Here is a 21827-nt window from a genome sequence, read left to right as displayed (position 1 = left end):
ACTAGTTAGGAGGGAGCCAAGACCAGAATGCAGATGCTGGACCCCTTTCTCTGCTGTCTCTGCTCTGTCAGGCCTCACCTTTGGGTGAGTGAAGCCCAGGTTTCACCAAGGGGAGGAGTGGGAGATCAGGCTTAGCAAGATAAGTCCAGGCAATGCTGGAAACTTGCTAAAGTAGGGGTTGAAATATTATCCTGAGGAATGGAGACTCACTAAAGAGCTTTGAGCAGGAGAGGCTTCCTAATCAAAGAGGTACTTGGGGAAATTTTATGTGGTAGTTTTCAGATGTATTGTCACTATTTTGCTTAGCTCGGTCATAGATTAAACAATTATGAATTAATTGCTTCCTAAAATAGTTGTAAATTTTGTTTAATAAAACTCCTTAATCATATCAGAAATTAATAACCAATAAATAAGTAAAATCTCAATTATAAATTAAGTCATCTGCTGCTTAGATCTACCATACCACCTAAAAAATATCTAGAAATACAATGAAAGTTCACCCCAGGCCTTAGATCAAGGCCAGCTTTGGCCTGAGTCCCCTGTAGCCCACTCTTACATACTTCCATAACTCTCCTAAGATGAATGATTAGTGCCATATGGTGATAGATTATTTTACACGAGTCCTTCCTTTTTCTCTTTTTCTTCTGTACTTGTACATCTATCAGAAAGAGGAATAAAAACATATTCCTGTACCTTTGGAAGTATGCCTTGGGGAAAACGCCCCTCACACGGGGTGGGCTTTCTCTAAAGGAGTTGCCATTGCACAGGCGGGTGGCACTGGGTCCAGCCGAAGCCCTGGATGAGCTTTGTCAGGGCCTCCCAGCCACTTTATCCTCTCTCTACTCAGAGCGTTACAGCTTTGAGATTCTCCAAAGCCAAGATAATGGTCTGCCTCATAGGGGGCAGTACACCAATGGGTAGAAATTGACCTGACACTCCGGAAACCCCAAGGTCCCAAGGTCCCCGAAGTCTGATTAGGTGGTTCATTGCAAGACGAACATCAAGTGTGGAACACAGAAAAATGTCACAAATGGTGCTTCAAACTGATTTTAGGGTCACGGCCACCTGCACTTCTGACCCTGACTTTGACCCTCCTCGCATCTTGCTTTCCATCTCTGCTGCTATTCTGACTGTTCACACTCTGGGCAGAGAGGACCCGCCCTGCTGTACACGTGCCCGGGCTGAACACCTCCGTGGGACTGTTGCTGGGCAACAGCAGCCAGAACAATTTGTTTGGGGAGCATTTTGAGAATGATTACACTTGCAGGGTTGGGGTGGGTTGGTCGTGTGTCGTTCTTTTTTTGTTTCTTCCTGTGGTACCTATTCCTGGAGGTTGTAAATATTCATCTGAATTTTGCATATATGAGGGGGAAATGTTATTTAAATGAGCTTGGGAGGGTAATTTGCTCGGGTGCATCACTGCACTCTTTTATGTGTTGCAGGTAGTCTGCTGCAGAAGGAGGAAAAGCCATTTTGTGACCGTTATTGACAGAGGTGACAATGCTATGCTGGCTTGTTTCAGTTCCGTAGAACAATGGGAGCAGAAGATGCAGTTTAGCAAAGGCATTTAGTAAATTGTTGGTAAATGGCGAGGATACAAAAGCCCCAGCGAAGTCATCAGGCACATTTCCTCTCTAATGTGGCTGCAGTTACTCTCCTGGCCTCCTCTCTCCCCCTTTCGAGAGGCAAACTTCCTCTTGCTCTCCTTTACATGCTGAAATACAGCACTTGGCTAAACCCGGGAGAGCTGATTTGAAAGGTAATGGGAAGAAACACTTCCTTTCGAAAGGAATCTGGCAGCCTTGAAGGATTTACAGTGCACTGATTTCAGATGAATCAGTCGGGGAGGAACTGCAAATACTTGGAAAATCATCGGGGTCAATATTGCCCACACCCCTGGAGTATTAATATGTACACACACCCATGTACCCCCCTGGAGATGTGTTTATTTCATAATTCACAAATGGTAAAGAGACCTTTTCTGAATTTTTTTTCTTAGGGACTTGGGGAGCCAGCAGTCAAATTGTGATTCTTCCAAATGCTTCCCCATATGCCTTAAATACTCCCATTAAAGATTATTTCCTCAGTCTACACACATTCTGTGAGTCTTAGTGACCCCCTCCCTACCTCATGAAAGAGAGTCTTTCCTTGAGGCTGCTGTGTCCCCTCTCGGCTATGACTTGGTCAGGAGCCTCTGACACCATATGGCAGAATTCGAGGCTGTATCATCAGCCAAACACAACAGTTGTTTTTAGGACCCAGTCAGTTACAGACTCCATCTCTCCACCCCCAGGGACATGTCTGTGGTTATAAAATATGCCTCTGGGCCATCTGACAATGTGGGCCCCAAAGCTGTCCCGCGGCCATAATCCCAGATCCTTAGGCTAATTTTGTAGGCTCTCTTGCACAGGAGGCAGCCTTTGGCCAAGAATCCAGTAAAACTCTTCCTGGTTCCTGGTTTACCTCAGGAACATGAATTAATGATGCAGTTTCATTTTGGGTGAGAGCACTTAAATATCCAGGATTCAAATTGCAGTGGAAGGAGCCTCCATACTGTTCTCCATAGAGCTCCCATATGATCCAGCAATCCCACTCCTGGGCATATATCCAGAGAAAACTCTAATTTGAAAAGATACATGCACCACAGCAATGTTCATAGCAGCAGTGCTTACGGTAGCTGAGACATGGAAGCAACCTAAGTGTCCATCGACAGATGAATGGATAAAGATGAGGTACATGTATACAATGGACTATTACCCAGCCATCAAAAAGAATGAAATACTGACATTTGCAGCAACATGGATGGACCTAGAGATTACCATACTGAGAGAAGTAAGTCAGATTGAGAAAGACAGATATCATATGATATCACTTATATGAGGAATCTGAAAAAAACTGATACAAATGAACTTATTTATAAAACAGAAATAGAGCCATAGACATAGAAAACAAACTTACGGTTACCAAAGGGGAAAGGTGAAGGGGAGGGATAAATTAAGAGTTTGGGATTAACATACATACACTACTATATATAAGATAGATAAACAACAAGGACCTACTGTATAGCACAGGGAACTATATTCAATATTTTGTAATAATCTATAAGGGAAAATAATTTGAAAAAGAATATATATATGCATATATATACATATAACTGAATCACTTTGCTGTACACCTGAAATTAATACATTATAAATAAACGATACTTAAAAAAAGAAAAAACAAATTGGGGTGGAAGAGTCAACAGTAAAGAGGACAGAGATGTACAGGAGAAGAAATTCAAAAATGAACACATTCTTTGCCATTCATCGTGGCCGCCAGTGCTGAGTTAGAACATTAGGTCCTTCAAACGTCTCAGTCTGGACACTCCCTTCAAGATGGCCTTGGAAGCCCACACCTTCCATATTTCCACCAAACCTTCTGTTTGTTGAGTGCCTGTTAGGTGCAAGCCATGGTCATAGGTCTTGCATAAGCTGCTAGAGGGTAAAATGCCTACTCTCCCCTCAAGATTGCAGGCACAGGCTTTCTCTTGGCTTTGGGGAGAGAAAGTCAGCCTCAGGCAACAGCACCTGCATCAACCCGACACTGCAATACAGCACGCAGCTCTCAGAGAGAACGTCTGACTCCACTGAAGACCCGCAGCCCCCTTTGCTTTTACTTTCCTTTGAAAAATGTCCTACATCTTCTGATTCAAAGTTTATCGCTAGGAACAACCCTTCTCTTTTGCTTACACCTCTAGGCAAAGAACATATGTCACAAATGCCACAGCCATATTTAGAAATGTCTGTTGTTCAGTTCCACTGAGCCTGCCCCCAAGTTACCTTTTCCATGGCAATTACTCATGAAATCTGAAAACGCCTGCAAATTAGGGTTAGGTTGCTTTCATTTCCCAATTAACTGCCCACCTGCTAGTACAAGATTCAAGTGCGTCATGGTCAGCCTTTTCCCCTTCAGCTTTTAGGAAGAAAAAAAAAAGGTTCCCACCTTCCTTATACAGAGAATAATTATTGTGCAGAACAGTCTACCAAAGGCAACAGTGAAACACGCACTGTGGGTGTATTCAAAGAGCTGGAAAAGGAAGAAAAGAATTCCATGGTATAAACATTGGACAGACAGGTGGATGGGTTTGGATAGACCATATGGCCCCCTTCTGTCTTGAAACGTACAGTGAGATTATATTTTTGCAAAATCCCTTCAAGAACTAAGTTGATGTCTAAACAGTAAACTACGGCAAAGAAAATGCTTGTGGTACCTTAACCACGTCCATTATTTCGATGTCAATTTTGTATTTCTGGGGATATGTTTTCAATATGGAGCTAACACACTTGTCATAGCATAAATGAGGTGGCGGAAGGTAAGGTGGAGAGACAGGGAAGAAGAATTTAGTCTTGTTTTCTCAAGAGAAATGGATACGTACTTGCCAAACTTGTAGCAGAGGAAAACGCTGGTACCCCAGTGCAGCCCCTGGAAACAACCACCGTGATGCGAATCCAAGGTACTGAGCTGAACGACAGACATGAAATGCACCAGATAATGAAAAACAGTGTCATTTCTGGAAAACATTAGAGAATATTTTTCTCCCCCTCAGGAAGGCAGAGCATATGATTCCCATTCTCACATTATGACAGAAACGCTGCATGCACTATATGTGGAGGATTGCTGCCTGAAATTCCAAGAGATCATACATGATGGGGAGCTACAAACATGCTTCTTCAAGCCCAGTTTAATTGACACCCCGGTTGATGAGATAACACGGTTTTGACAGCAACTCTGCACTGAAAGAGTTTCTCTTCGGATTTTCAAAAAGCGATTCTTGCCAACAGATTGGGATACAAGAAATCCATAGCCTTTCCGAGCAACTTAGTCTGAACCTTTGAAACACGGCGCACGTTTGGTGACACCGCCGCCCCCAGCCTAAGAACAGCAGTAAGGTCACTGTCCTTGTGACAGAGCGGAACTTCTCGTCTCACGCTCCTCTGGCCACACAAATGCAGCCTGGCCTGCTCCTCCAGGCCTCGTGCGCCCTCCCAGGGGACTCTGCAGGTTATTTCCTGGGTGACTGAGCCCTCTCAGGTACTGTGCGGTGCCTGCCATTGTCCTTTAATCTGGCTTCTTGCTGAGATGCTTCCAGTTGCTACAGACACACAAGTTGCCACAGTTGATGCCAGTGGGCTGGTCCTTCCACCAGTGTCTAAAGGCTCCAGTGCCACCGCGGTACTTCTGAGATGGCACCAGAGCCTGAAATGCTCATGAAAATGCACCTGCCCAGAAATACCTGTGCTGCTACAGTGCTGGGGCGAAGGCCCTTTGCTGGAGCTGTTTCACATCCCAGCGACAAGCTTAAAGGGAGAGTGTGCCGTCTGTCTACACTGGCGCTGTGCTCTCAGGCTGGCCACGAGGCTACTGCCGCTAGCGTTTGTTACGGGGCTCTTAGGAAAACAGCTCTTTTCTGTGTCGTTGAGGTTTTTATTATAGCTTTCTCTTCCTAGGACTGCTGTTTGAGCCTTTGCGGTTTTGGGTGAATGATACTAGAGAGACAGATGTTAGACTGCCCTTAATAATGTTCTTCCACGCGCCTCAATACATACCTTACTTAGGCTGAGACTTTCCCCAGGAGAGTTCCCCTCATAATGCAACTAGATGCCTAGAAGAGTCACATCAGGACTCTCAGGACATTGTCACCAAACTGGGTTGCAGTGTTAAGAATTGAACAGAGGGCTTCCCTGGTGGCGCAGTGGTTAAGAATCCGCCTGCCAATGTGGGGGACACGGGTTCGAGCCCTGGTCTGGGAAGATCCCACATGCCGCAGAGCAACTAAGCCCGTGAGCCACAACTACTGAGCCTGCGCTCTAGAGTCCGCGAGCCACAACCACTGAGCCTGCGTGCCTAGAGCCCATGCTCTGCAACAAGAGAAGCCACTGCCATGAGAAGCCCGCGCACCGCAACAAAGAGTAGCCCCCACTCCCTGCAACTAGAGAAAGCCCACGCGCCACAATGAAGACCCAACGCAGCCAAAAATAAACAAACAAAAAATAAATAAATTTATAAAAAAAAATTGAACAGAATAATAATACTCCCTTGAATTTCACTTTTATATAAACCAATACTCAATCTCCAGTGAGATAGTCTAGTAGGTGTTAGATGATTCTAGCAAGTAAAAAGAGAATCCATGAATCTATAAAGAGGAATTTCTTCACTTTTTTCTCTGTTCTCTTGTCGTGGATGAGGCTATGGGAGAGTGTCAGGAGGTAAGCTGCTCCTGCGAAGCCTGGGAGAATCACATTGTCCTCAACAAAGAGAAAAGCGGGAAAATAATACTAAACATATAGAAAGCAAAGGAGCTAATCAGATAGTCTTTTCAGTCTTGGGTCTACTCTGCCTCCAAAACTAATGTGGGCTATAGATACAAGACATCATGCCAAACCTACTGGCCAGTGAAAAAATTTGGTCATTTAACCAATCCTTGTAGCTATGTAAGGCCAAGTAATTGCTTTGACCCACTTTTTCCCCCACTAACATGACTGAGTCATAGATTTGCTTGGTTGATCGGCATTGGATAAACACACTCATAGGAGACTCCGGAAGGAAGTCATTACCAGCCTCCATTTTAAAATATCCTTTCTTTTTTAATGCATCAAACGCAATAAAAATAATTTTGTAGGCACTGTTATATGTTTTCTCAGTTCATTTAATCATGCATTCTATATGGCTCAAGAAATAAAGAACATGTTTATAACCTTTCAAGGAATATGATATCCTTCTAAACTTTCAAAAAACTTCTAAATTTATTTTTAAAAGTTCAAGTCTGGGTAAAAGATAATGCTTTTCAACTACTTCCCATTATGAAAATGCCAACAGTACAAACCTTCTTGTTTTATTTTATAGCTTAGACTTACCGAAGCTACACAAGATGACTACAATCAATATTTGTTAGAAGACCAACATGAGAAATCCATCTCTCAGACCCTGAAAACTGAAAAAGGGTGCTATGCCCCTCCCCATAAACAACCTAAAATGCTACACATCAAGGTTCACCCTGATGTTAGAAATCTGCCAGTTTCAGAGGGAGATAAGCATCTCCTCCGAAGTATTTATAGCCTTCTCACCATTTCCTTGTATCATTTTACAAAACAAATACAGTCAGCCAATACACCCCCAGAAAGAATATCAATGTGCTGCCTTTTCAGTTTATTGTGAATTCTAGGCCATTAAAGATATAATTAAAACACTTCCACAAAAAGAAAGCCCAAACTGAGGCGGCTTCAATCCACAATCCCTGTCTCTTCAGAACCTATAATTACTCCGTTTACTCAGTGCATGAAATAACAGTTGCCTGTGATTTGGGGACCATACTGTTTCCTATACATACAAAGAAGCACCTGTATCAAACGATACCCACTTTCATGGGATGGCAGCTCTTGGCCACCCTGATGTGGCCCCAGGATGGGAGGATTACAGTGAATATAACAGAAAACTCACATTTTTATAAACTATCTCAAGAGATAACAATAATTTTAATTCTCCGGACATTCTAGCTCATGGGTCTAAAGTATAAGCTTTTAGAAGACAAGGAGAGTTGAGGATAGCAGAACCCCGGTGATAAAGTGTTGGCAGTTACCCAAAGATTGGGAATCCGCAGGCTAGTTCATCTATCAAAAAGCAGCCGCATCTGTATTTGGGAAATCGGCACCAAACGGTGGCTTCTCAGACTTCCCACCATTTCCAATTTATCCTGAGTTATGGGCTGTCCTGGGTCAGGGGAGGTAGTTCACTTGTCTCTGCTGGGTGTCTGGTGAAGCACAGAGGTGGCGGGGATGGATTTCTTGTAGAGATCCCTCTGTGTGTATCCTGATAGAGCAAAGGGGTTGAGGAGGAAAAAATGTACTGAAACACAAGAATTTGTGCTCATCTACTCCCCTTAAGACATTCAAAGCACCAACCAGAGCGCTCGTTTTGTGCTAAAAACAGTGATAGACACTTGAGACGAGAAGCCTTCAGATGTGCTTTACAACCAGGGGCTGGCACACATCCATCACTGGTTGAATCTCTCATTTCTCAGCTACTCTCTGATGCCTAAGTGTGAAAAAGTCAGTATGCCTGAATCGAATTTTTATATTGCTTTACGTCAATACACATTTGTTTGTTTTCCAAATCAACAACAAACGCAACAGTAAATACTTGGGCTGCTCAGTTGTGCCGCCTTGGCTACTGCCTTGCGCTGAAACGGGGTTCCGCTCATTCACTTCCAGACTGAGCCAGTGGTGCCGGCAGACTCCTCATTCCCTGAAGTGGAATAAAGGATTTTCCCTACAGAAAACAAGCATGGGTATTTCTGCATGCCTCTGTGTGTATGTGTGTGTGTGCCTGTGTATACACGTGCAGGCAGTTGTTTCCACGTAGCTCAGAAATAGCTAAGAGGCAATCATAAAAGGGTGGGTGCGAAGGCAGTGTACCCAGTTTTGCCTGGGGCTGACAGAGCCAACTAGAACCCATGTTTCGTTCTGATTCTGAAGTGAAGCTGCAATTTGTACTGTCCTCAAGTTGGAGAAGGTTCTAGTCCCTCTGAAGAAGCAAGCATGTGGGAAAAGGCTGACTGGATTGAGTATCAGAAATTTTGTTTCCAATTAGTTCCACAAATCCCATGGGTACAGCCTAGAGTTAAAAAAAAAGAAAACAACAGAAATATGCAAACGTAAAAAAATCCGTAACTTAATAAAGACAAAACCCTTCATGATTTCTGAAAAGAATTTCTTCTTAACCAAGCAGTGGAAGAAGTACCAGCTGTTCTTCCTGTAAGGGAGAGATGCTGTCCTCCCCAGATCCCAGAGGGCACGCCTGCCTCCGGGGAAGCGCCACCCACCCAGGCATCTTCTCCTCCTGCTTTCACCCTGTGAAAGACATCAGGTTGAGAAGCTTCAGCATATTAATTTAGTGAAAGACTTCCATCCACTCATTCATTCATTCAATTGTATACTAACTCTTTCTATCTATGTATGTCTATGGATGACTCCTTGTTACTAAGTCCAAGCTCATACTTCTCACCACACAATAGGCCAATAAGCTGAGAGTCACAAAGAATAGTGACTTTATTCAGAAAGCCAGCAGAGAAGATAGCGGACTAGTGTCCCAAAGAACCATCTTACCTGAGTGAGGATTCAGGCTTCTTTTAGACTAAAAGGGGAGGGGCTGTAGCTGGTTGCTGCAAACTTCTTGGTGTGGAATCCTTGTTCCTGCAGCTTTCCAGATAGGTCTGCTCACAGCGTTTCTGTAAACCTCCAACAAGACAATTGTTATTCTCTGTTCTGCAACTTTTTATCTCTATATGAATGGAAAAGTGTTATACCTTTAAAGGTCAGAGCCTTGAGAATGGGCTTTCCTGTATATTTCAGGCTATAGGCAACATTCTTTCACAAAAGGAGCGGAGCCCACATGACTGAGCACAGGCAGCAGAGCCCAAAGGTTAGAGCTAAAGGAAGAGATCCAGTATGGAGTCAGGTTTGTTCTGTGTTACATCCACAGTGCCACTTGCACTACAAACGTGGCAGGGGGGGAAAACTTAAACTTTACAGCGTTTCCTTGAACTGAAGTCAGGGAAAGTATCTATGGACAAAGAGAGCAAAAGAAAGAAACTTAAAGAAATGGAAATGTATTCAAATTTCCTGTAGCCCCCTTGCAGCTAGAAGAGTCTGACCACAAAGGTTGAAGCCATGTTTGACCATGGATGTGGTCCAATGCACATGGTAGAGCTGAGAGCAGTTACCTATTGTGAGGGCTTCCTCCTGCCTGGGTGTCAGTGATTCCACTCCTAGGTAACCTGACCAGAGACAGGCTTCCTCTGAGGACACCTTTCCTCTGGGGCTCCCAGTCTTATTACACCCATACCCTCTGATTCCCCCGCATTCAATAGTGACCACAAACATTCAAATTCTATGGGGAAGGACTATACAGATGTCATGCTAGTTAATTTTCACTGGTCTATTTTATAATTCGCTTCAAATTGTATTGTATTTGTATTATAAATCTTTTATCTGACCACGTAAGTTTCTCCACCTGGGGAGTAGACATCTCATAGTCAGAGGTCGTTATGGTCTGACAGAATCTGACTGCCTTTTTTTCTGAGCTTACCTTCTCTGTGGTCTCCAGGGCCAGACCTGAAGATAAAAAAAGCTCCTGGTGAGACACAGGTATCTGAGGAGAGGCTGGTGTGTGCAGAGAGCAGTGGAGTGTTTGCTTTGCTGGGTTCAGGATGGGGAGGGAGGTGAGGTGATGCATTAGTTTCCTAGGGCTGCTCTAACAAATTACTACAAACTGGGTGACTTAAAACAACAGAAATTTATTGTTTCGTGGTTCTGGAAGTCGGAAGTCCAAATCAAGGTGTCAGCAGGATGGGTTCGTTCTGGAGGCTCTGAGGAAGAGCCAGTTCCGTGCTCGTCTCTTAGCTCCTGGCGGCTCCTCGTAATCTTGGCATCCTTTGGCTTGTAGCTGCATCACATGTCTCTGTAGTCATATGGCTTTGCTCCCTCTGGGTGAATGTCCCTGTCTCTCTTTTTCTCTTCCTAAGAGGCCACTAGTCATGTTGAATTTGGGACCCATCCTACTCTCCAGGATGACCTCACCTCAACCATTTACATCTGCAAAAACCCTATTTCCAAATAAGGTCACATTCACAGGTATCAGAAATAGGACTTGAATCTCACTGGGGCACACAATTAGCCTACGATAGGCAGCAAGCATATTGTAGTAAAGGGCCTCTGTATACTAAAATGAGGTTTTATTAAAATAATTTTAATATTATTCAGCAGGCAATACAAGGGAACCAGGGAAAGACATGGGAGACATAGCAAGAGAGGAGAAGCCTGGAAACCTAGACAGAGGCCACTGCAACAGCTCAGACAGAGGAGGTGTGGCCAGAGCAGTGGCCCAGCACAGGGAGGGGAGGAGAGGCCGCAAATCCCTCCTGTTTTCCTGCTCTGTGGACAGGACATCCCACACAGCCAAGGTCCAGGGTTTGGACCTAAGAGCCTGTTTCCGCCACGTCAAACCTACAGTTGGCTACATGTTTATCACGTGGTATCTTAAAAGACACAGACAAAATAACAGGAATATTTCCAGCTGCTAGGGGGAGGAATTTGACTTGTAAGTAACTCTAGGGCCCTGAAAAACTCATGGGCAGAAGGAGTTCTTCAGTGTTCAGATGACCCTGACTTGGGAAGAGGTGGGTGTGTGTCTTCTCAAGACTCCCTTGGGATGTAGGAAGGCACAGGAGAGAGGGAGACGATTCCATCCAGGAATCCCTCTGTGGGGACCTGAAAGAGAAGGAACAAGGGCAGAACCCCCAGTCTGTGGGTGGCCCTGCTCTCACCATAGGAGAGAGGAAACCACACCTAGCCAGGCACTCGGGGGGTGGAGCTCCCATGGGGACACAAGGAGCTGCTGCTGGTAGAGGGGACGATGGGCTGGAAGTCCATCCTGCAGGTCAGGACTCCTGTTTCCTCCGTCATCCTCTGGTGCTGTATTCTGTAAAGCATATGCTTTTCATCAATTTGTGTGGATGGAAACCACCTAAGAAAGACATTTTTTAAATATTCGGAAATTGTCAAAGAAGGGAAAGCTTCTAGAATTTGTCGGTGCTGGCTATCATTTTAACATCACTCTGGGGTTCAATTGGCAGGGATGGGGCTGAGACTAGCATCGTTATTTGATGTGAGGAACCCAACAGGGCCAAAGAGTGAAATTAAAGACTGAGGCACCTCACCTTCTCTGTGAATAGTTGTACTGTTTCCCATAGATTCATCCTGCTGCCCTCACCCTCTTGCCACCAACCAAAGATGGAATTCTCTGTCTCTCATCATAAAGCTCATCATTTAAAAAAAAAAAAATTGTGTTAAATTTGACTCAGGTAATAGAAATCTACAGGCTGCTGACTTGTGAGAAAAGTAAGACAGCTGTTTTCATGTGTTAAAAAGAACTTGGATCGACAGTTCACATAATCTACTGTGAACATTTTTCCCCACTGTGGATAGATAAGTATGTTTGGCTTGAATTGTTAAATCTCTAAATTTGCACATATGTATTGATATGCGACGAGCCGCAGAGAACTAATTGTCCCCAGGATAGTTTGACAGCTCACGTTCTGTGCTGGGCACTCTTTCCCGGGGTCAATCACCTTCAAAAAGAAAAATAAATCTTAATTTTTCCTCTCAGCCAACAGGGACCATTCCTGTGTGCCACTGATAAGATGTGGACAGACCAGGAGTCCCGAGGCTAACACTGCGCAGGCGCCTGCGTTCACATTCAAGTGAGCACAGCCGGTGAACACACCGCCATCCAGTAGCTGTGCGAGCAGAGCTGAGAACTCTCTCCCCTCCAGGGAGAAGGCGAAGCTGGCTTAAGTTGAAGGCAGGCCTGTCGGAGGGCTGGCCACAGGCAGGAAATGCTGATCGCGTTCTCTGAATTTTCAAAATGCCCAACAGGAGGGCAACCCCGGAAAAATATGCATCAGTTCAAGCTAAAATGGGAAAGATTTCAGCTTGACAAAGCAAGAAGGTCTGCGATCCAGGATGCGACACGCTGAAACAATGTACCGCATTTGGTGATCTCTATGACAACACGTACGTAGTGAGCGCTTGCTGTCTACCTTGCCCTCAAGAGATTTTCTTCTACCTTATTAAAAAATATATACAATAATAAATGTGTAATATGTAAATTCTATAATGAAGTAATAGTGTAATATCAAAAGTAAATTAAAAGCAATAAATAAATGAACTATACAAGTAATAAATAAACACTAGTTATCCAAAATTTAAACATTACAAATAAAGCTGAGGTTCCCCTAGACCACGCTCTTCCCCACCACACCTAATTTCTGTTTCAAAATGTGTGCAACACAATAGTTAATTTTCTCTGTACTTTTCCAGATCTTTTACTTACGTTCACGCACACGCCCACACCCAGTACATGTACCTAGTGGGGAGCATTCTATTTATATATGACAGATACTATCCTACTATACATATTATTCTATATTTTTCATTTCAAAAATATTCATCTTGCTTATCTTTCCATGTCAGTATATATTGATCCACCTTTTACAAAGTATTCCATGAAAAGGATCTAAAGAGTTTATTCCTTTACTGTCAATATTTAAGCTGTTTTTAATTTTTTCGATTACAGACAATGCTGAAAGTACCAACTTATAGGCAGCAGTGTCTAGCGAGAACACATTTCCTCCCATACTTGCCAATACTTATCATCATGGGGCTCTTTAGGAACAAAGTATGAGCCTGGTCTGTTCTGGGTGACTTGCTCATTCACTTACTGAAAGGCATCAGATCAGAGAGAAGATCTCTCAAGGTCCACAGCAACTCCTTGATTCAATGACAGTGAGTAAGAGGGTTCTATGTGATGTTCTACAGGAAGTTTACCTGGAATGCAAATATTTTTTATAAAATGTTTTTGCTTTAATTTTAATACACATCCTCACTAGAGGGAAGAAAATTAGCCACGGGATCAGCAGAGGCACCTCTTCCCGGCTTTTTTTCCCTAGTACAAATCTAAATGCTATAGGAAATATCTGTATGTTAAGGCCCTTTCCCATGGATTCCTAGCCGCAGTGTGGGCTCGGCCAAGTGCTGGGCTCTGAGGCTGGAGAAGAAGGAGACACCGGCCATGTCTCCTTTCACAGAGCACACATCCAGAAACCCGTCACCTTCCAGCCCAAACCACAGAGAGACTGACTTGTTGAGGCAAAACAGTGATGTCTGCACGGTGTGGATGCCTCCCATGGGGGTTCCGAGTGCAATCGTAGCTATTAAACACCTGAATGTTCTTTACATGGACGTTGCCAACTGCTTCACTCCCAAACACGTCCTTTTCATTGTCCCTGTTGCCTGATAAACCTGGCTTCCACCTTGGCTGCCATTTCAGCGCTGCTGTTTGAGGGCAGCCTGGGGAACCAACAGTGGCTAGAACGGGGACTCCCTGAAGCCCCAAGAACAGTGTAATAATTGAAAACAGGGAGGCTACGTTTCTTTGTGACGCAGAGGAAAACAGATGTTTGCACAAAGTGACCGATGACCCTGGGTCACTGCCCTCCTTTAAACTTTAAACTAGCCTAAAGTAAGATAACCATGTTTTTAACTTTGAAAATCCAAAGAAAACCAACTCCTCTTTGTTATAAGGATAAATCACAGGCACCAACTTTATAAATGAGCATATTACCTAAATCAGTACTTAGGTACCGACTCAATTAAATTCACAGGTGGTAAAATCTGCATGTGCTGTAGACAAAGCAATTTATCCATAGATGCTCACATTTTGCCAAAAATAGAATACAGCACCTTCCACAGATGCTCTTCCCACGTTAGTTCTTATTTTTCTAAAGATAAATTGCTTCATCTAGTAGACATTTGTTATCCTTCTCCCTCATATGGATAGGAAGGGCGTTTGAGAGGTAAGCAGTTCACTTGGCTCTCCAGGGGCAGCTGGTGAACTGAAGGAGAGATGCAGCATCTGCACAAAGTTTATATCTCCAACCAGCATCTCAATGGCCAACATTGTTTCCTCTGCCCATGATGAACTCATTGTGGATGGACAGGCCTTCCTCCAGGGTCCAAAATGAACTCTGGGCAGGTGGAGGTAAAATCAGGCCTGGATGGAACCCACTGCTGCCGAGCTGACAGAGGCTTGAGTCTGCCAAATGGGACGATACCCATCATAAATTGGAATTGCCCATTATGATGGTCCAACCCTTGCCAAAGGAAACTGGCCTCAAATCAGCAACTCCTGGCATGGATGACTTTGAAAAACTGACCTGGGATCCAAACTTGGATTGCAAAAATGCTCATAATGTTTGACCTAGTAATTCTTCTCTAGACATTATTCTAAGAAAATGATCTATTTATCCAGCTATCTACACACAAGCACATACACAATTGTTCATTGAGGTAAACCTTTATAATAACTAAAAATTGGAAACTAAATGGCGTACAGTGAAGTAATATTAATTTTGGGATATCTATAAGATAATAATCTGTTCGGTCTTCAAAAACCGCATTTCTGATATACAGCTAATGTTATGGTAAATGCTCAAGATAAAAAATGTTACATGGAAAGAAGTGGACATGTAATTGTATATTTAATATGATGCTAGTGTAGTTTCTTTGTGTATGTGAATGTGTATTTCTCTGCCAGACTCCCAAAATAATTAAAGGTGGTAGGATTACGAATAGTTCTATTAAAACGTTCTTCTTTATATTCTTCTTATTTTCCACTTCTACAATCCACATATATTACAGTTAGAAAATAGATATGTATTTAAAAAATTTTAGTTTTACAGATGAAGATTTGTTTTTATCATTCCACATCTCCTGAAGACATTTACTTGACTCCTAATTGTATTATTTTAAAAAGTGCAAACCCCAAGTATCTCAAACTAGCCGAAGCCTTTCTAAAGGCTTAGAAGTATCTAAAGATACTTCCAGACCTGTGGAATTTAAAATTCCAGCTTATTAATCCCTTAATACTACCTTTGAAATATTTAGCAGTTTCAAATATCCCTCTACCTGAAGGAGGGAGAAGGGTAAAAGAAAAAGAAAAATAATGAAGAGTAGATATTTAACATCTCATATTTTCCCAGTTATAGATTTTAAAATAAGCTTTCTGGCTGTTAGAGCCTAAAAAGATGCCAGAGGTACTGACGACCCTGAATTTTGTTTATGTACCAGGTGCGTACCAGGCCTAGACCCTCCAGTCATTTCTTTCCATTCCCTTCTCACTCAGACCTTCTAGAAGCAGAGGAGTTAGGAGTCAGGCAAATGCACTGAGAAGGCCCATCTCTGGCTCGGCTTTTCTACGAGCTGGGAACCCCTCTACTCAAACCCTGCTTCCCTGAGCCCACGACTGATGATCTCATGTCTGACAAGCGCTTTACTCTGGGGTTAACACAGCATTTATAGCAACTCAGGACATTTACCACGGGCTGGAGGCCTTCGTGTGAAGCGCCTTGTCATTTTTATTGCCTCTCTTTGAAGAAATATTTGCACAACAATTTTTATTTTATTAATAGATATATTTTTCTTGTAGCAAGAAAGGATTATTTGCAGACACTGAAGTATTTATTTTTCCCATAACCTTTCAAAGTATTGGCCTCGGGTTTGGAATTCACTTTCCCTATCAGGAGACTTGGGATAGAAAGAATTCCTCAAACGTGACCCGTGAAGATAAACAGGCCAGTACAGGAGCCTGCTTTTAGCAGCGCCAGTCATGCGAACATCTTTGTCTTGCCAGAGCAGAAAGGGCACATTCTGACCTTCTCACTACCATGTTCCCTTCTAAATGAGCCCAGGGACTCAGCCATAATAAAGAAGGAAATAATGCCATTTACAGCAACATGGATGGACCTAGAGATTATCATACTAAGTGAAGTAAGTCAGGGAGAGAAAGACAGATATCATATGATATCACTTATATGTGGAATCTGAAAAAAAAATGGTACGAATGAACTTATTTACAAAACAGAAATAGGCTCACAGACATAGAAAACACACTTAAGGTTACCAAAGGGGAAAGGGGGGGGGGGGCGGGATAAACTAGGAGTTTGGGATTAACAGGTACACACTACTATATATAAAATATATAAGCAACGTAATATTGTAAATCAACTTTACTTCAATTAAAAAAAAAAATCTTCAAAAAAGATAAATAAATAAAGGTGCCCAGGGCGCCTACATACACTGAGAGTCAGGAAGAATCTGAAAAGACTGTAGCTGAAAAATCTCCTAAGTTGATGAAAAAAGATAAGGCAAATCAAAAGGAATCAAAAAGCCAAGTATGTTCCTATTAAATTAGACTTTTAAATATGCCACTGATATCAGAGGGGTTTGAGTGCAACTGTCTCCTTAAATTTGGCAGGGAAATCATTAATCATTTGATGTTAAATTTATACAGATTGTTGAATAAATGAGCACCAGGCCCACAGGGTGGTGAACCAACAAGAAAAAGAGATGAGAGAAAAGGGAGGGAAGAAAAAGGGAGATTTCCTCTTTGCAGGACACTGGAAAAGCAAATCCAAATCCGTGGTCATTTCAAGCCTCCGTCTTTGGACTCTTGCCTTCCTAAATGGCAAGTCATTTTAAGATCTCAAAAAAAGCTTGCCAGGTCCAAAGATAGAACTTACTCTAGTATCAAGCAGCTTTTAATAGATGTGAACTCAGGGCAGATATGAGTGTTGCATAACTTCAGGGCTTATGGCGTCCACTTGGTTGTCATCTGATGAGCAGCCAGGGTTCCTGTCATCACTGGGCACCAGCCAGCACAATCCAGCTGCAGAACGGCGTTCAGGGGACTTCATGAGTGTGACTTTAGAACGTTCAATCCATGTGGCTCCCAGGTGACATAGGTTCCCTCCTGTCTCCTAACACAACCATACCAACCCAGGTTTAGAGACCCTGAGTTCTACTTTCTCTCACTGTTTGCCCAACAGCAGAGTGAGGGGAAGCCTGCAACCCAGCCACGTACAGACAGCAGATCAAGGAAGCCGGAGAAATAGAAGTCTACCAGATTTCTGGAACAGGCTGTTTAAGCACGTCTTCTATTAACTGGCCATCTTATACAGTGAAAATTGTCAGTTGTGTAAACCTTCAATGGCCAAAACCCTGAACCAGCCATCCTGGACCTGCTTTGCCTTGTGATTATATAATTCAAATATTCACAGGTTATTCAGTCAATTATCCATCAGAGTTTTTATTGAGCATCTATGCACTCAGGTCATAACACTATATAAAATACAGGGAACACAGGAATGGAGATGTGGTCCCTGCCACCAAAGACCATGCTGTTACCAAGCTTACTATTTATTTCCTAGCAGGAATTCCTAAATCACCTCCCCTTCCAGTCAAAACCCTGTATTATTTTCTTGGGCAACTTGGGACTATTAGAGTCATCTCAGTCAGCATGAATATTAAGCCATCACTAACCTTCTTTATCCACCCACTACCTGTCAGATGCATTTCCCTTCCAGATCCCCAGGCCATGGTTTCCAGCCCACATGGTTTCACTGGTGATGGCCTCCCCTTGTGTCTCCAGACCTCAGGATCTGCCAATCACCCTGCAGAGGTGAACAAATTCATTTCGCAAAAATTCCAGTCCCATTATATCACCCTCCTGAAGAACCCATCAAAGTTCCCCGCCACCTACAAGATCCAATCCGAATCCCTCTGTGGGCACTCAGAACAGGACCCCATCATGGCACTGATATAAAATTAAGAGATGTGGTAACTAAAATAATCTAGCCAGTGGCGTTCCCGGTCAGGCCTGAATATGTTAAGTGAGAATCACATTTGAACTGGCCTTACCTGCAGTACTTCGGGCTGCATTAATTTTTGTGAGTGGCACCCCCCTTTATGCATATAAATTGGATAATTACACTAGTAAATTGGAATTTTAGCATTTAGGATCAGCACCCGTAAATAACAGGAGGCAAGGGAAAGAAGGCCAATTGAAACTTTGGCCCTTAATATTTTGTAGACAGCTTGAAGACCAAGAGGTTTTGAAGAGATCTCACAGAAAAAGAATGAGAATAAAAAAAGAGTACCTAACCATTTTGTTTGTACATTATTTTCTATTTAAAGATAATAAGGTGGTGCAGAAAAGTTGAAACACGAAAATTATATATTCGGTCATCTCATCTCAACTTCCTGCAGAGTAAAAATTGTCACAAAATTACCATACTTGTGTTGGACATAATTTGTTACAAGTTGACGGCCTGAAAGCTCACATCTACCCTAATACCACGAATCCTGGCCTCTGCCTTTCCAGAAAAAGCAGGGATGATAAACGGACTTTGTTGAGGATTAACTTTGTTAATCAGCCATCATTGGTAAAATTCTGTCAATTTCTATTGTACTGGTACATAGAAATATCTGCGCTGATCTGGAATAAATCTTGAGTAAGTCAGAGCCCCATTTCTACCATGAGGAAACTGACTACGTGGGAAATGAAACTAACATTGTAGGTAAGCCTGCAATGCACCTAGCCATGTACCTGTGTTGTCAACTCATCTCAATGACACTGCGAATTAGGTAGTATTGTCACTGTTTTTCAGATTTAGGAAACTAAGAGAGCTGGTGAGAGGCAGAACTAGGACTCAACACCACTTGGTCGAGGTGAGTCGGTTCTTAACCAGAGATGGAGGAGTTGGCAGGAGGCCAAGTACCTTTTCAAGCTACTCGGCTCGGGCTCGGCCAGATGCCCCGGGGGTGAGAGGTGCAAGACAGCTCAGCCACTGGGGCCGCTAGGATGTTCTTCAGTAATGTTAATGCACAAAGCAAGATCAAAAGCTTTCAAAACTCTGCCACTATGTATCTCCCCTACATCTTGAAGTCCTCTTCCAACAATAAGCATTTTGATTTTTTAAATCACTAGTCATGAAGCTTAGGTCAATCAGGACCTTTGGATTTGGCCTACACATCATTTTCTCTCTAATATTATTTTCAAAGCCAACATAATATTCAGGCCACTCATATCGATGTTGCAGGACCTGAGAGACAGAGGAAACAAATTCCTTGGGCAACGTTCCCTACTGGTCCTGACTCTGTGCCCAGGACTCTCTTTCTGGGATTAGGTCATCACCGACGTTTGCTAAAATTTAAATCGAATCTGGGAGTTTAACAAGCTCAACCACTAACATCTTTTGCAACACCTGCACTTATGCTTCTATGCATACACACACACATACATGTACACACACCCCCACATGCACATGGACACACACACACACACGTGCGCGCACAGTTCATGGCAACTAGACTAAGTTTATCAGGTTATTCGTAGCCAAGCGCAGAGTCATAAGAAGACAGGCAAGAAAGCATGTCTGTTTAGATGGAAAATGAGATGAGAGCAGATGCTGAGCCTGGGCACCTCCAGAGGGGCCATCGGACGAGGACACTGAGCAGCACAGAAGGATGTGCTAGAAGGAGAAGCAGAGCAGAAGTTGAAGGAGAGCAGAAGTTGTTTCAGGGCATCTGGAGAGGCCACAGCAAACCCCCTGCTTCCCAGACTCTCCTGGAGCTGCCTCTGAGGACGCTCCAGCGCCCAGCGCTCTGACTGGACAGTGTTGGCTTTCAAGACTTGGCCTCAGACTCCGGGAGGACTCATGCCAAGGAGTACTTCCCAGAAGCTCTGCTGCCAGTGTCCTTGTCCCTGCGGTAAGCCACAGCCACCCCCCACCTCTGCAGGAGACCCTCCAACACTAGCAGCCGTGTGGCTGACAGGGTCTTGGTGCTCCAGCTGGGTGTCAGGCCTGTGCCTCTGAGATGGGATAGCCAAGATCAGGACATTGGTCCACCAGAGACCTCCTGGCTCCACAAAATATCAAACAGCAAAAGCTCTCCCAGAGATCTCCATCTCAATGCTAAGACCTAGCTCCACTCAACGACCAGCAAGCTACAGTGCTGGACACCCTATGCCAAACAACTAGCAAGACAGGAACACAACCCCACCCATTAGCAGAGAGCCTGCCTAAAACCATAATAAGGTCACAGACATCCCAAAACACACCACCGGATATGGTCCGGCCCACCAGAAAGACAAGATCCAGCCTCATCCACCAGAACACAGGCACCGGTCCCATCCACCAGGAAGCTTACACAACCCACTGAACCAAACTTAGCCACTGGGGGCAGACACCAAAAACAACGGGAACTACGAACGTGCAGGCTGCAAAAAGGAGACCCCAAACACAGTAAGTTAAGCAAAATGAGAAGACAGAAAAACACACAGCAGATGAAGGAACAAGGTAAAAACCCACCAGACCAAACAAATGAAGAGGAAATAGGCAGTCTACCTGAAAACAAATTCAGAGTAATGATAGTAAACATGATCCAAAATCTTGGAAATAGAATAGAGAAAATACAAGAAACGTTTAACAAGGACCTAGAAGAACTAAAGAGCGAACAAACAATGATGAACAACACAATAAATGAAATTAAAAATTCTCTAGAAGGAATCAATAGCAGGATAACTGAAGCAGAAAAACGGATAAGTGACCTGAAAGATAAAATAGTGGAAATAATTACCACAGAGCAGAAAAATGAAAAAAGAATGAAAAGAATTGAGGACAGTCTCAGAGACCTCTGGGACAACATTAAATGCACCAATATTCAAATTATAGGGGTCCCAGAAGAAGAAGAGAAAAAGAAAGGGACTGAGAAAATATTTGAAGAGATTATAGTTGAAAAATTCCCTAATATGGGAAAGGAAATAGTCAATCAAGTCCAGGAAGCACAGAGTCCCATACAGGATAAATCCAAGGAGAAACATTCCAAGACACATACTAATCAAACTATCAAAAATTAAAAACAAAGAAAAAATATTAAAAGCAGCAAGGGAAAAACAACAAATAACATACAAGGGAATCCGCATAAGGTTAACAGCTGATCTTTCAGCAGAAACTCTGCAAGCCAGAAGGGAGTGGCAGGACATATTTAAAGTGATGAAAGGGAAAAACCTACAACGAGGATTACTCTACCCAGCAAGGATCTCATTCAGATTTGATGGAGAAATTAAAACTTTACAGACAAGCAAAAGCTAAGAGAATTCATCACCACGAAACCAGCTTTACAATAAGTGCTAAAGGAACTTCTCTAGGCAGGAAACACAAGAGAAGGAAAAGACCTACAATAACAAACCCATAACACTTAAGAAAATGGTAATAGGAACATACATATCAATAACTACCTTAAATGTAAATGGATTAAATGCTCCAACCAAAAGGTAGACTGGCTGAACGGATACAAAAACAAGACCCGTATATATGCTATCTACAAGAA

The 21827-nt window shown here is 43.2% G+C and overlaps 1 protein-coding gene across 12 annotated transcripts in view; it reads right to left on the bottom strand.

Moving 5' to 3' along the window:
- The window catches only part of LOC309625651 (uncharacterized protein), a 178681-nt gene that overhangs the window by 38567 nt on the left and 118287 nt on the right, over positions 1 to 21827 (bottom strand). For 7 of the 12 annotated variants that reach the window (XR_014242633.1, XR_014242634.1, XR_014242635.1 and 4 more), the window contains 3 exons: positions 11363 to 11517; positions 10126 to 10151; positions 9144 to 9273 (listed from right to left, as the gene is read on the bottom strand). Coding sequence is in view for 5 of the 12 variants with exons in the window: in XM_082385693.1 (XP_082241819.1) it covers positions 9167 to 9273; positions 10126 to 10151; positions 11363 to 11517 (288 nt within the window). In the remaining 7 variants the exon portion in view is untranslated. Of the gene's footprint in view, positions 1 to 1575; positions 18107 to 21827 lie in introns of those variants that run through there. The other 5 variants (XR_014242632.1, XR_014242637.1, XR_014242638.1 and 2 more) reach the window with 4 other exon arrangements.

The sequence above is a fragment of the Balaenoptera borealis genome, assembly GCF_965194805.1.
Source record: "Balaenoptera borealis genome assembly, chromosome: 3".
In the NCBI taxonomy this organism is placed as follows: domain Eukaryota; kingdom Metazoa; phylum Chordata; class Mammalia; order Artiodactyla; family Balaenopteridae; genus Balaenoptera; species Balaenoptera borealis.
The sequence above is the reverse complement of the archived record's forward strand: the minus strand, read 5'-3'. Positions and strand labels throughout refer to the sequence as shown.